Here is a 15,294-nt window from a genome sequence, read left to right on the forward strand (position 1 = left end):
ACAGGTGTAACTATAGAATCTGAGAGTCACACTGGCACCTGCTGAATTTAGATACACGGCTAGTTCGTGCTTTTAGGATCCAAGATGGATCACAACTGTAGACTTGCAGGACTGAGCTGTTAAAGAGCCTAGGTGTCGGTTAAAAAAGTCCTTCATTGGATTTAATCCTAGAGTCACAAAGTCACTTGAATTAGATGTTGCTAAAACGCAGCCGAAGTAGTTGTTCATAATTTTTTCTATTTAGATACTTAATAGAAAGTTAGTAAACTTAAACCATCCTTATATACCATAATACCATAAGCTAGTTGAATGTTAAGAACAGTGAAGTGATGTACACCTCAAAATATGAGGCACTATTTAAAATTACTCTGTCCTGTTCTTCCTACTGACACCACCAGTTTACTCACTTGTAGCCATGATACCTGGAGGACATGCTGGTATCCCGTGATCAACTGCCCATCTGTAAGCTCCTTCACCAACTAAAAAGCTAGGAGACACAGAAGAGGGAGTTTAAACAAAACCATAAAACAAATCCCCCTTTTTCTTGCAATTATTTTAGCTATTTGGTTTGGTCATTTTAAAACTGTAAGCTGTCTACATTTCACAGAAATGTCAGCTATAATTACATTTGGCAACCTTATGTAGCTTTATTATAAGATTATGCAGCTCTGACATTAAATTTACTATTGGATAAAAACATGTGCTATTAAATTTGAAATTAATTACCAAATAGCACCAGCTTTTCATTGCAGCTAAACCAGGACAAAGCCGTCTACAGTCTTGCTCTCTGTAACAACTTAGTAAGATCCTGAAGACATGGGATGAATGAGGCGAGAATGGTAAGGTATTTCCAGTAAAGTCAGCCAATGCCACAGGAATATCAAGAAGTCCTTTGCGAAGTACAACACAAGCTAAAAATAAGCCTTATTTAGAAGGATAAAGGTCTGTCTCATGGAGTTTTATCAAGCATTTGCAAATGAGTCATCTACTGAATTTTTAATATATTTGCAAAAAAACCCAACAGTTTGAGAAGTTGTTTTCTAGTCCGTACTGAACATTTTACAGTATAGAGACAGTACACACTACCATGACAATGGGCAACAGCAAAAAAATTATACATAGACATGTAAATTTAGGGGAAAAAAACCCCACACCTCAGTATACTGTTTCCCCTTAAATAAATTAATCTGATTCCCTGAAAAGGGGAATGTGGTAGTTGGAAATCACACATCTTCAGAAAGCTGCTGCACAACAGTACCAACAACAGCAACACAGTAAAGGACCAACTACTTCCAATCATAACTTCATATCTCTCTTTTAAAATAAGAATAAAACAACTGCCTAATGGACACAAGAAGTAGAGACTGAGGATTTACAGCAATTTCAAAAAGTTTGACAGAAAAACCAGAATTATGAATATGAGGCTAAAGAAGTTATTTCAGCTACAAAGAAGTCCCTGGGGCCACACAGTACTATGATTTCTGAGAATGTTACTGATACAGCAAATTCATTGGCATTAATGCTCTTGGAAGTTTTCTTAACAGTGCTGTATCTGATGCCTGCAGCTTTCAGAATGTAGTATTTTGAGGTGGTACTTTCCATCTTCTCTAGGACTTAACCAATACAAGAGGTATATCCGGTCTTTCCTTACAAAAAAAACTCTCAAAAAAAGTTCATCTAGATAAGAATTTGAATTGTTAAATACATATTTCTTACCATCATTAGTGCAGTTCCAGATAAATATTGTTCATGTTGCAATATACTGTAGAATAAGTTACTGGGTACTTGGCAGAACTCAAGCATCTCCTATTAGGTAAACTAGCACTCAAGAAACAACCTGTCACTTTTGTTAACTTAACAGAGAAATGCAAGCTGTAGACAAACCTAACTAAGTAGTATTCTCCATTGACTAAAAGAAGATGGTTTTAGTTTTTAAAAGAAAAGTTTTCTATCAACAATACATTCTCAGGAAAAGTGAATAAGCACTTCCTGTTCAATAAAACAATTCACACAGAAAGGAAGGGTAGGTGGAGAAAGCATCAAGCTCAAATATTAGGATTTTTATATACAATAACTTGAGTAGCACAGATCAGTCAGAAACACTGCATTTTACAAGCAATCTCACAATTGCTTTTTTAATACTTGAACACACAGCAACAGCCACGATTATGTACGAAGAATGCAAAAAAAGCACCCAAGAATGTCTCAAAACTTAAGTAACATGACTTTTACTTTGCTTACACTTGCATTCTTAATTCCTAGATTCCTCTCCCTCCTATAAGATGGGCACAAAGTATTTTCCAGTTCTGGTCCCAAAGAATGTTAGATTAGTTGAAACGGACATCTCTTGCTGACATGTAATTGAGGCCCCGTAACACCACAGAGATCATCCACCTTTTTTAAGCTTTTCAGTTCAGATGTCTTGAAAGGACAGCATAATCATAGAAAAGTTAAAATAAACAGTTTACCAAAAAAAAAAAAAAAAATCAGGATCTCAGTGCTTTGCTGTCTGTACTACCTACACTGTTATCTCCTATAAATTGATATAGAATTAGTTGGTAAGAGACTCCTACAGGACATACAGCAGGAACTCAGTTCTGCAGGTAGCCAAATATGCATAATTTAAGCAAGACTAAACAGTCTTTACACCATCCAAAAAAGCAAGTTCTGCGATCCAGTTCAGCACACAGCCACACACACAATTGTACCAGCCACAGATGATACGGTGGCGAGAAGGTGGGAACCAGCAGTCTGGGACTAGGGAACTGCTTTAGCTGCCAGAAGAATCATGCATGTAGCCATGTAGAAAAGCTGCAGCAGGCAAGAATGAACAGGGCAATACTTTAAGCTGACATAAAACCAAAACTACCTCTAAACAGCTATGACCAAGCTTGCTTTACTGGGGGAGAGGGCAAATAGGGAATAAAGCCAGTGGGCTATAGAATGCAGCCAAACCCCCACCAAATCTCAAAAGCCTTTAGGCTAATTCAAAATACAATTTTCCAAAGGGGGGGGGGGGGGGAAACAAACAAAACCAAAGGATGAATGACTTTGTGGTCTGCTACTCTGAAAGTTGGTTCTGCACAAACTTGATAAAAAGATCTTTCTTGCAAATATATCAAACAAAGAGTACTCCATAGTTGTTAACAAGCTCAGAACACACAGAAGACGAAAACATGCTGCCAGCAAGGAGCCGATGCTTGAATGCACTTTCCCGTTCCAGGCAAACTAGACCATATTCATGGAAAATGCAAGTAAAGGTCTCCAAAAATGGTCTTTTTAGGCAATTTTCTCCAAGAACATGGTTATCCTGGTGGTGTTTGTTCCAAACGGGACCATTTAATATGGGCTGTAGGGAGACAGGCCACACCAAGCTAAACAAGTGGCAGAAAGTTCATTAAAGATGGTCAAGGCGATCGTGAATGTAACAAACTCACTTTGTAACATTTATTGTAAAATGCAGCAATCACTCTGAAGTCACAAAGGAGAAATTGTTCTGAAGAAACATAGGACAGAGATAAAAGGTGGTGCAAGTCTTCATTCACTCTAGGCACTTTTCTTGACTACGCACTGCCCTACAAGTTACACAATGTACATACCCTGCCTACAGGACTGTAAAACTGTGAAGCAATTGCAAATCCCTGTATACCCAAAGGGGGGGCGGACCTAAGAAGGGATTCTTTCTATATGGCTTACTATTAATATGGAAAAAGGGATACAGACATGAACTTTGATATCAGTAGTACTAGGGAGTTCTATGAAAGGACACATTTAGGTGTATCTGTACCATCCTGCAATTCTTACATATCTACACTTAATAGTAAACAGAGGTATATAAATAAGCCTTTTCCCTTAGTAAGGTCAAGGTTTCAGCATAAGAAGTAGAAAATCTTCAAACCCATTACTACAAAACATCTAATACATTATTCTGTGACCAAAAACCACTTCCAAAGATCCATCCAATATGTAACTGTGCAATTATAATAGTGCTTTCTTTTGTAAAGTTATACAATGAACAGGAATATCTTGTATGATAATATGTAACATTTACAAGTTCAGTACTTGCTGTTCCTGCCTACATAGGCAGAGAAAATCCTGACAACAATCGAGCTAAATAAAATATGACTGAAAGATGCAAGGACCTTAGAAGTTTCAACAAATGCACTCATGCATTCAGGGATTCTCTACTTTAAACTTTTTAAATTTTAATTTGGATAGTGGGATTCTGTGTTTTAAACAAGATGACAAGATATTGACCCAGAATGACATACTTTACAGAGCGATTTACAGCAAATTGGATACATCAGTTAGGATACCTGATCACTCCTTCCCAATAAGCTTACCATCTCAGAATAAATTAATTCACACTCATTAGAATTTCTTCTACTGAAAATAAGTGTACCACTTTGAATTAGTTTTGAACTGTCACTATAAAAACTGGTGCTGAATAGGGATAAACAGGCCAAACTAACTTCCTCCATGTGTTCTTTTATAGACAAGAATCTCCATAACACCACTTCTATTGATCTCACAGTTCCTAAATTTTTCTTGTGTGGTCATGTGCCAAACATTCCGGCCAGAAAACATTAAACTATCTTAGAGCATGTTATAGAAACAGTCTCTACCGCTAGGTTTCTTTAACAAGACAGGTTTTTAAGCTAAGTAGTATCAGGCAGATTCCCCAATACACTATTTTCCCCACAAGAAACAAGATAAAACTTGCATATCTTTACAAATAAAAATCAGTTACTAAAATACTGACACTTGGTAGGAATGCCAAAATACAGCTGCTCTCTTGTCATTTGACTATATATATTTCCACCTTGTGCAGGAATGTATTTCAGTCCCAAAACAATGTGTCATGCCAAACCCTGCCAGAAAGGCAAGGCATGAAATTGCCAATAGTCATCACCTACAGTGAACATGAACTCTATCATTCTGAACTTGGGACACCCTGTATATACAAGAGCATCTACCAAAGCAAGTCTAAAGCATGACCCATCATATCCCACTAGTATAGATCGTTCCCAGGGTAACTAATTAGCTCTAATAAAATATACATTCAAAATCCAGAATGGGAAAAAGGAAAAGAAAATATGTATTAGGTAACTCAGGTCCACAACACTTGCACAGTAAACTGTATGCATTGGCTCCAACGACAGTTTGCCTCTCACCTCGAGTTTGAGCTCCCTTGCCTTTAAACATCTGTTAGCTAAGACCCTGCACAGTGTTTGAAAGATTTAGTCTTGTCCTTTGAGGGCAGGCAGATATAGTTTCTTTTCCATTCAGTTATTTTTAAAATAATAGCAGCATAAACTAGGACATGAAGTTACAGCAAACATGCTAAAATGCCCAAGTGCTCTTCCTTACAACAATTTGAGAAAACACTGTGATGATACAGACAAAACTAAATCACAAGTGCTTGCTCCTGTAGCTGGCTTCAGTACTAGTTCTGGAACACCAAAAAACCCCACCTCATTTGACACACTCTTTAATGTACAGCAGCTAGGCCCCACTTTCTCCTGACATCTGAAGAAATGAGCTCCTAACAGCAATTGAAATTCAAATTCCTTAGTAAACTTCTCTGAAAAAAAAAGTTGCCTCACTAACTACAGTTACTCTTTTTTTTCTTCATTAAAGAAAAGAGTTTTAAATGCAAAATCTACTTGTTGATGGTTTGGTTTCAGGATGGGTTTTTTTGATCTATGAACTTTCTTTGCAGCATGATAGAACACTGAAATAGTGTCTTCCTCACTGTTTAAATCGGAATACTATACCATCCAGCTACAGACTATTTGGCTAATTTTACAGAATAAAAATAACATAGTAAGGCAAGTAAAATTAATGAATCTAAACATACATATTTTAAATTACATAAATGCTGGTTTCATACATTTGCAAATACCGTAGTCCATTAGTTAGCAAATGGTAGCAACCTTCTGCAATAGATACAATAACTGAGGATAGCAGTCAACTAATATGAATGAATCATTCGAGTTCTCTACTTGTCAATTTAAGCTGCTAATGAAGATAAGGTGGTTTTAAGAGCAATCAGTTCTGACACATTTCTTGGATTCTTCCCAAAATTATGCAATAATATTTAAAATTGTTATGCATTTAACAGTTACCTCTTCCATCTCAGTATTATGGCCATCTCAATAAAGGAGTGCATGTTTTCATTGTTGTTGTAAATACTATTAAATTTATCTTTAGAATAACTTCCCGTTTTGGCGAAGATAAGAGGAAGTTACTAAACACTGCACACCTCCACACGATAGCTACAAAATAAAGCCAAAGACAGGCAGTATAGTAGGATTCTTTTATATACTTGTTAAACTATGTTGCTTTTCATAAAGGAAGACAGAGTCAATGGCAGTAGAATTTCATATTAATCTTGATGTATTTAGGGATTTGTCAAAGTGCTACAGTAACAAATGTAAGAATTCAGTGTGACATAACTGGAAATAATCACACAGATTATCACAAAATGATGTTGCCATCTAATCACAATAGTTCATTCTACCCACAGCTTCATCAAGTGCACAAGATGTTTCAAGATCAGAGAACAGAGCTTATCTTCTTTTTAAAGGCAAACTATAACTGGTATGTAAAACAGCACCTGCCTTCTTGGGATAAGATTATAACCTTCAAATATTGCATGCAGTAGAGACGAAAGACCAAAGTAAAGTCAAGCAGAACAAAGCAATTACCAAGGTGGAATTCTGCCAGCAGAGAGTTTTCCCTTCTGCCCTTCACACAACAATCTATTTGCAACTGAAACTGGATTCTTGATTCCTGAAAAGAAAAATTAGCAAAAAATGGGAACAAAACATTAAAATATTTTTCCACATAGCATTGTAATGCTCATTTTGGCAATGGAACTCAGCTTCCTTTAATTTCCAAGGCTTTGCCAAGTCATTAAGAGACACCTTATGTTATGCTTCAATTTAACAACTGTATCAGTTTTTCCTTCACATGTCCTACCAGTAGCAACAAAGCCTTCTAATCAACACCCCATACCTTTTTTTTTTTTTTTTTTAAAATGAATCATATTTAAAAAAGAATGAATCATATTGAAATATTAGGAGTGACCTCCTACCACAGACATCTCAAATTAAGTCTATGGTATTCTACAGGCCAAAGATGTTTTATGAGCATTAATTTTTCAAGATGGAAAGAGCTTCCATTTGGATCTATCTGGCCAGAACAGGGATTATACGATTCAGGCTTAGCTTTCTCTCACTCCCTCATTTCCTCCTTCCCCATGGTTGGAAGGATAGGATACATTTTGTGACAAACAAGCCTTGAAACACTTAATTTTACTATTTATTTTAGATTTATATCTACATGAGGATGTTATTACCAGGGTTTGGAACTATTCTAGGATAAAGAACAAAGCGCGATATGTTGTCAGAAAAGCTATTCAACAGTAACAGTTAAGGCTGTTCCATGTACTTAAGACAAAACCTCAACAATCCCTATTTGGGACTATATACCTGTATTTGTTTTGTACTGAAAGCTAAAACCAGACAACAACAACAAAAAAAAAAAAGAGAAGCACATTAGTTCTCAGATTAAATAAATCCCATACACAAACGTATCTAACCTTGTGACAGTAACACGCATCATAAATCTAAATGTAACTGATCACGTGAGAGAAATTATAATGAAAAAATCTACAGTATACAGAAATTTTACATCCCAAGCAAACAGCTCAACAGAAGAGCAGCTGCACCCATTCTCAAGAATATATGAGGGGCTTCAGTTTGGAGGCTAGCACCCTGCATAGCCTTCTGACACTATAAACGAAACTTTGGTCCCTTATGATCCTAATTTGACTAACTTGACTAAGAGACCAAAATATCAATTGACCTTATGATTGAATTACAGACCAGTAAGGATTGAAGATGGAGAACAAAACCAAATATAAAGCCTAATTTAAGTGCTTGTAATATTCTTTTAATAATTGCATTTTATAATAAAGTTATCATTCTACAAATCCATCTGAGCAAACTCACTCCCATTGTGAATACTGTATAGTATCATATGATTGTTCTGCATGAAAGGATTACCAGTGAACTAATAAGACAATATGTTACACAGAACAAACTCACACAAAACAGTCTTTCAGGGACCATGAATGCCCCCCTCTTTTTTAAAGGCGGCAGAATTTATTTGAACAGGGCAGTATTTACAACGCCCCCCCGCCTCTGAAAAAGTAACAAAAAAGAACAAAATTGATCTTTGCACTTAAATCAGTACTTAGCTTTATAATATATAGTTAACATACCACTCAGTGCTCCAACTGCTCCAAAATTTAATGACTTTCCATCCATTATACTGGCATCACATTCTATCTCACCCAGAAGGTTTAGGTTAGACCCCAATCCTGCATTTGTAAAAGGAGAATCCTAAAAACAAGAACAAAACACTATAAGGCCACATCCTTAACAAACTAGATCAAAACTTTTGCATAACTGAACTGACAATACTGATCTTGGTGCAGTGCACTTTCTTAGTCTAGTAGATTAATCTTCCACAACAAAATCAACAGCAATTTGAACACGGCATCTCAAATTACTATAACGGACACCTTACACCCTATAAAGGGTGTGATATATCTCAAGTGTAATAATGCGCTAATGTAAAAACCAATCACCCAGCAACTTAAGATGATCATTTATATGCAAGCAAAAGCCTTACAACACAAGTGAAAATCTCTTTCTTCTTCCCTCCCCCAACATACACACTTCATTTGGTCCCTAACCTGTCAGTCAATTTAAGGAACATCTAATAATCACTGCACAGACCACAGTCTACCTTTGAAACTCTGAAGTATGACACAGCAGCAAAACACAACTGTACCTTTCATCAAGATTCTAAGCCTATGTTTGTAGCTCTGCACACAGAAATTAAGAATCGGCACCAGTAACAATTCACGTTGTAAAATATCTATTCGATCATTAGCATAAGGACAGTCATTACTGTGATCAGGAATTTTAACCAAAACATATTTCATAGAAAGCACAGAACAGCATTTAATAAACTAATTAAAAACTAACTTCTCTTTTATAAGCACCCTTTGTAGCTTTTTGCAAACTCAAGGTTCTCAAACAGGAAGTTTTACATGCTAGAATTAAAAGCACCCATTTTTGCCCCCCCATTTCATCAGAGCATTCCCATGACTTTAAAAACACAAAGTTTTAAAGTAGTGCAGTTCAGGAGTCTCACTGTTAGCTCAATATAACCCCCTCTTTCTAGACGCAAGCACAAAATGGAGTACAGGACAAAGAAAGAGAACAGCCCAGAACAGCCAAACATTAACATTTCAGAGAGATGCTGCACGCTTTCAGAGTTTCATATCTGTTTTTATTACAACAGCATAACAACCTGATGCGATGAAGAAAATGGCTGTCTAGAACACATGTGAACACGTCAATGAAACTGGATGGTCATACTATTACAGTACAGGTAATATAAGCTGAATCAGGAAAGAAATCTACTGGAAACAGCTCGACGTTCTGTCTTAACATTTAAGTGAACTGGTTCTTTTTGTACATACTAATTTGTAATGAATACAAGGAAACAGAGAGAACACAGAAATGAAAAAGAAGTTTGATGTTAGTCAGTTAGCTTTTGTTAGCTTTCAAACGAGCAAGAAGTGAGTAAATTCAAAACCTGTCTTGCGAGATGTTGATTCTAATTTACAGAGGTATTTAAAACGTTCTTAGCGTGAGTCACCAAAATGCTATCTTCCTGAAGAATCATGAATACGTAATACACAATTAATACATAATCACGAGACAGACTGTAATCTCTCCATGTTCATTTCATACTACGCATCTTTACTTCCTGCTTTTTCCTTCTGCATCCAAGAAGTAGCACAAGATTTAACCCATTTTATCCCACACCGCAACAGATCTTCAAATTCACTGTGTATATTCATTGCATTGTTCATTTTGACAGCTAGGCCTCACATCAAATAAGTAAATTTGAAAAGATTTTAGGATAATGAAACATTTGCAGTTTAGTGCACAGGGAATAACTTTCCCTGGGGCAAGGGGAGGGATATGATTAAAAAAACGCTACCAAGATGATGGCCTTGAAAATGTGGAAGGCTGCAGAACAGCCGCTGGGTTAAGCGACTTCATTGCTCCCCAGGCTCTACAAGTACAAAGACAATTAAGTCAGTGAAGTTTTGAACAAAAGGAGCAGAGAAGTGATGGAAGGAATCTGAACGCGAACGGTGAAAGGTACTTGGAGGACAAAAGTAAAAACAGGAATGTGTTAGGATGAACTATGCTTACTCCCAGTGCTGTCCAAGTTCCTTGCCCATGGGTAATCAGAGTGCATAGACCTGCAAGCCTGGAGACAAATTTCCAATGTTCTGTTCCAAAAACATTCACTCAGTGCATTATACTCAAAAGCATTAGCAAAGAGGAAGAATTTCATGCTCGACAGATTTGTCACTGCCACAAAGCAAAGACAGCTGTTATCTTAAGAGCAGATGTCATGGCCAAATAAAGGGAGTAAGAAGGACCCATCAGAACAGAAGTCCTGGTAACACTGTCCAGAACCCTCCCGCAGCCAAGACACAAAGCTCTCTACCACCTGATAAACATAACAATCAAAAGAGGGTAGGGAAAAAATACAAGATACAAAAATACAAGTGGCACTGTTCACCTTAGTTCTAAAAAATCTAGATGTGCTTGATGCTTTGACATAGCACCTTCACTGGCACAACATCAAGGATGCACTAAGAGAAAACTTATTCAGAGGATCTCAAGACAAAGGGAATGCCACCTGTTTCTCCCTACAGAGTATTTATCAGACTACTACAGAATATTGGATAAATAAGAACTCCACACCAACAAAATTGTAGATGCCTCTTTGGTGGCATAAGTCTTTCATTTTAGGACTCGGAATCTTAACAGTACAACCGGTCGCAACACAAGTAACTTCTCCAGTAAAAAGAAATGAAGACCAAATTCCAAGCACAAAATTTCTGTGGAGCTTTACTTAGCTTCACAATCAGACTGAATTCAGTCAAGTAGATGGTCGCACAATTGCCAAGAGGAAGATGGTCTACTCTAACTTCACAGATCCGAAAGATGATCTCATAACAGCTTTAGACAGTGCAAGAACTGGGTGTGAACGCATGGAATTTTTGATACCTATCTGAGTGTCTCTGAGATGAGATATAAAGCCTTTGAAAGGAGGCAGGGAAAAACCTTTATAAAAAAAATGGAAACAGAAATTCACACCTACTTCTGTGAATAGGCAAGGACATGAAATGCACCACACAAATACCTCTCCTTTTGAAAACATGAATCTCTGCAACATCTGACCAAAAGATTTCAAGACTCTGATATACAAATGGAGGAATACAACTTACGAAAATTAAGGTGTATTTTGAAATGAAAATTCAAAGCCTTCAAGGAATGCAGAAACATTATTAAAACAGAGGCCTGCACGCTTTCAAAGGGGGAAGAAAATAAACTGAGCCAACTGAAGCAGCCTTTCCACACCCTCAGACAGAAAAATACAGTACTGCAAGAACTATATGACTACTGTAGGATGGGGAAGGATCCAATCAAAGCACATATCCAAGAAGAAGGAGGAAGGGAAAGGAGGAAAATGTTTATAATACAGAAGGTATCTTCAGGAAAATACTTCTATTTAAAAACACAAGCAGAGATCAGCCTTTATATTTCTAAGGAGACTGAAAAAAAGACAAGAAAGCAAACCAAGCATGAGCTTTGCATGTTAACAGCAAGCCCTACTACCATAGAAAGTTAAAAAAGAAGAAGGAAAAGACAAACGAACGGCTATTCAAAGCATTTAACAAAACATAAGCTTTCAGTTATGTGAAGAATACTAGACTACCCGGCGATTACTCCACCACTGAAGTATCTCTAACTTACAAGGTAAGCCTGTAGCAAAGGAGACAATACAAAGCTTTAAGACGTGAAATGAGTTTCATTTCCCCAAGTTACCCATCTTGTAAGAACTCTGAAGCTACTGAGGGTACCATTTTATTTTTAGAATCCTTTTTACTTCAAGATGTATTTATAAATGTTCTGGCAGCAAACACAGGCATGCTGAAGTTTCTAGCTGCGGTCAAAGTTGGAACGCTTGAAGAAGTTACTCAACACCATAACACTAATAGTCCTGAATTACATCTAGGCAAATAGTTAAAACACTCTATTTTCAACATGCATTAAATAACATTCCATCCATCTTCAATACAGTTTTGGCCATGGTTTATTTGCAACTTTTGAAAGGGAGTCGAAGTCTACAGACATTTCTTTTTACACACTGTAATTTTAAAATTTATTTTTCTGTGGGAATTTAGTGACAAGAAGTAATAGTCTACAAGGATGAGTCATGTCCCTTTCAATTACACCAGCTAAAATGTTTTCAAAGAACACTTTTGTCACAGATTACTGTTAGCCACTCTGCTACAAAACATCATAGTACTGCTTTTAACTAGAATTAACAACTTCCAGTTCATTACCCATTAAAAGTTCATCTATGGTGACTGCCTTAATACAACAAGGCTGCTGGCATTCTGCTTTCATCTTTAAAGAGAAGTCCTTGCGACTAAGATTGTATATTCAAAAATCTTAATTACTATAAAATTAATAAATAAAGAAAAAAGAATTCAACAAGAAACAAGTTCTTTCACTGCAAAATTTCGCTGACAGCCATGCAAGCCCACTGCTTGAGTATACTAACAAGTTCAAAATACCCTTTGCATTGATCCACAACCACCAAAAAAAAAAAAAAAAAGCAAAGTAAATTGAGCAATTCCAGTAGCAAGGAGATCTAAACCCAAAATGCGACATCTGCTTCCCCATCAGTCATGTTAACTTCCCATTTAAATGATGTGCATTTAAACATTATACTGAAGTCAGATTAAAGAAACAAGTGATCTACACACAGTATTAACAAACTTAGACAAAACTTCGAAAAAGTTTGAAATCTTCATCCTCCTTTACAACAAACTTATGTTCTTGCCTCCAGTACGTGAACAGTAGACTTTCTGAAGTGCTCTATAGTCAAAGAAAAGCTTGAAATGGCACATCGTTCTCACAGCCAGCCATAAATGCAATCAGCATGTGGTTTTGTTGAAAACTGCAAGTTTTAAGGGGGGGCATGTGTGGAGGGAGACCTCCTCCCCCCCAAAGAAAAAGCTGCCCAAATCCCTTTGTGTTTCAAGAGAAACTCAGACTTCATATGGTGGCCAACAACAAGAGCGCAAAAAGAAACGGTACGGCAGTAACATCTTTGTAGAAGCATACAGTGTAAATGATAAGTCTTATGAAGCACCTTGTCCAGACCCATTTTATTACCAAAAGCTGAAAGAGGTAACGTGTTCATTTGTTTTTCTGCAATGACAGAGTTCACAAACTGGAAAACATAACTGCCTTTAATCAGCTTATCAAACACAGCTGATGCTCACAAAGACCAGCACAGTTATTTTAACAGTATTCTGGGTCAGCTGCTCTTGTTACTTTGCAAAAGAAATCCATCTTTTCTCTAGTGGACTGTTAGCATTATTATCTTAATCACAGAACACTATTTCACTTGAGATTCATATAGTCCAACAAAGAAAGGCTGTTCTTTCTCCATTTAGAGCCTGCAAAAATAAAACAAAAAACAGACAGCATACCACAAGCAAACTGTCAGCTTGCTCATAAAAGATCAAGAGCAAGTCTTGCGCCTCAACAAGTCTTTGAAGTGATGCCTCTTGGATTAGCTGAAATTCTGTGTAATAGGAGTTGTGTAATTGAGCGGAACTGAGGAACAAAATTCATCTTTTGTGACACTTCCACGAAAAATTATTTGTGCCTTGCAAAGACTACAGATTTTTGGAATACAGCATTAAAAGTCCTAGAGAACTGTAGAAGTGATTAAGTATTTCAGATAAACTCACAGCAATGTGTTCTACAGCAATCAAAATATCAAGAAGTTGCAAAGACTACTCCACAATGGAATATGTTACCACATGTTACGCAAACTGTTGTTGTTCTGTATCTTAATCTGTATTACAGTGACACATGTAAACAAACATTGTTTTCATACAGATTTTCCCTATGTATTTGCCAACTTGAAATGCTAAAGTAATTTACAAAAAGTCACTATTTTTTCCTGCGTAAACAGTGTAGTGATAGCTCATTAGAGAGACAGTCAACATATAAACGTACATTTTTACCCATAAAATTTTGTAATTGATGAGAAAGACTATTCTGTTTGCTTTATTGACTTGCCACGTACAGTTTCTGTTTTCCACAGATGAAAAACATCAGAATTAAAACAGAAGATGCAGCTCCAGAAACGACAAGAGATGTCTGGAGGTAGTGTTCAGAATGAGATATGAGTAGATACAAAGCTTTCAGCATTTTGAAGCTGACAGTCTAACACTTTGGAATTTCTCATACCAGATCCAAAAAACTACCACTGCAAACTACACTATTTTCCGTTTTGAGTATACCTTTGATTTTTTTCCTCAATGTAACTGCATAGCTACATACTTTAATTTAAAAGAAGCCCAAATCCCAAATTCAATATTCTTTACCCCAGTAACAGAGAACAACCCACGATTAAGAGGTTATATAAATCACTTAATGAATAAATGAACGCCAATAATTAATGGCAGCAGTACAACCTGAACAAAATAATACTTAATCTTAAAAACAGGAAAAAGGAAAAAAAACAGGTTTTGTGCCACAGTGCACACAAAAATACTACCTAAGAAAATTATAAAACCAGGAAGTGGAATGATAGCAGGCATCACCACAATAGTAGCAAGACAGATGAGGAGAAAAAGGTTTCTGATTGGAGTAATTTCATAAAAAGGTTTTAATTTTACCTTCTTACACAGATGTCACTTCAGAGTATTTAAATCTACTAAAGTAAAAGAAAAAAAGTCTCTTGGGGATAACAAAACCAGATAAAATATTTACCCCAGGCACAGCTGCAAAGAGATTCATAACTGTTAAGCTTCTTAAAATATGTTTTCTTCTGTGTAGCTCAGGAACACGATAAAACTCACAACAAAAAGATTCCCCCCACACACACACACTGAGGAGGGAACTGACACACAAAACAATCTTGTGGAGTAACAGCAGCCTCAGTTAGTTTATGGAAGTGCATTATAAATAATTCCATTAGAAAGATATCTTTTGTTTTCACCTAGCTATATTTTAATGTGTAAGATAACACATGAAAGCATATTTGAACAGTTCAGTGGAGAACAAAAGTACTGTTTAAAGCCAAGAAGCTTGCCAA

The 15,294-nt window shown here is 36.5% G+C and overlaps 1 protein-coding gene across 1 annotated transcript in view; it reads right to left on the minus strand.

The window, feature by feature from the left end:
• The window catches only part of TASP1 (taspase 1), an 89,200-nt gene that overhangs the window by 65,150 nt on the left and 8,756 nt on the right, over positions 1 to 15,294 (minus strand). The window contains exons 5-7 of the mRNA XM_075707280.1: positions 8,291 to 8,411; positions 6,711 to 6,795; positions 408 to 487 (exon numbers count right to left, since the gene is read on the minus strand). Coding sequence (XP_075563395.1) covers positions 408 to 487; positions 6,711 to 6,795; positions 8,291 to 8,411 — 286 coding nt within the window. The remainder of the gene's footprint in view (positions 1 to 407; positions 488 to 6,710; positions 6,796 to 8,290; positions 8,412 to 15,294) is intronic.

Source organism: Pelecanus crispus, chromosome 3, assembly GCF_030463565.1.
Source record: "Pelecanus crispus isolate bPelCri1 chromosome 3, bPelCri1.pri, whole genome shotgun sequence".
NCBI classification, from domain to species: domain Eukaryota; kingdom Metazoa; phylum Chordata; class Aves; order Pelecaniformes; family Pelecanidae; genus Pelecanus; species Pelecanus crispus.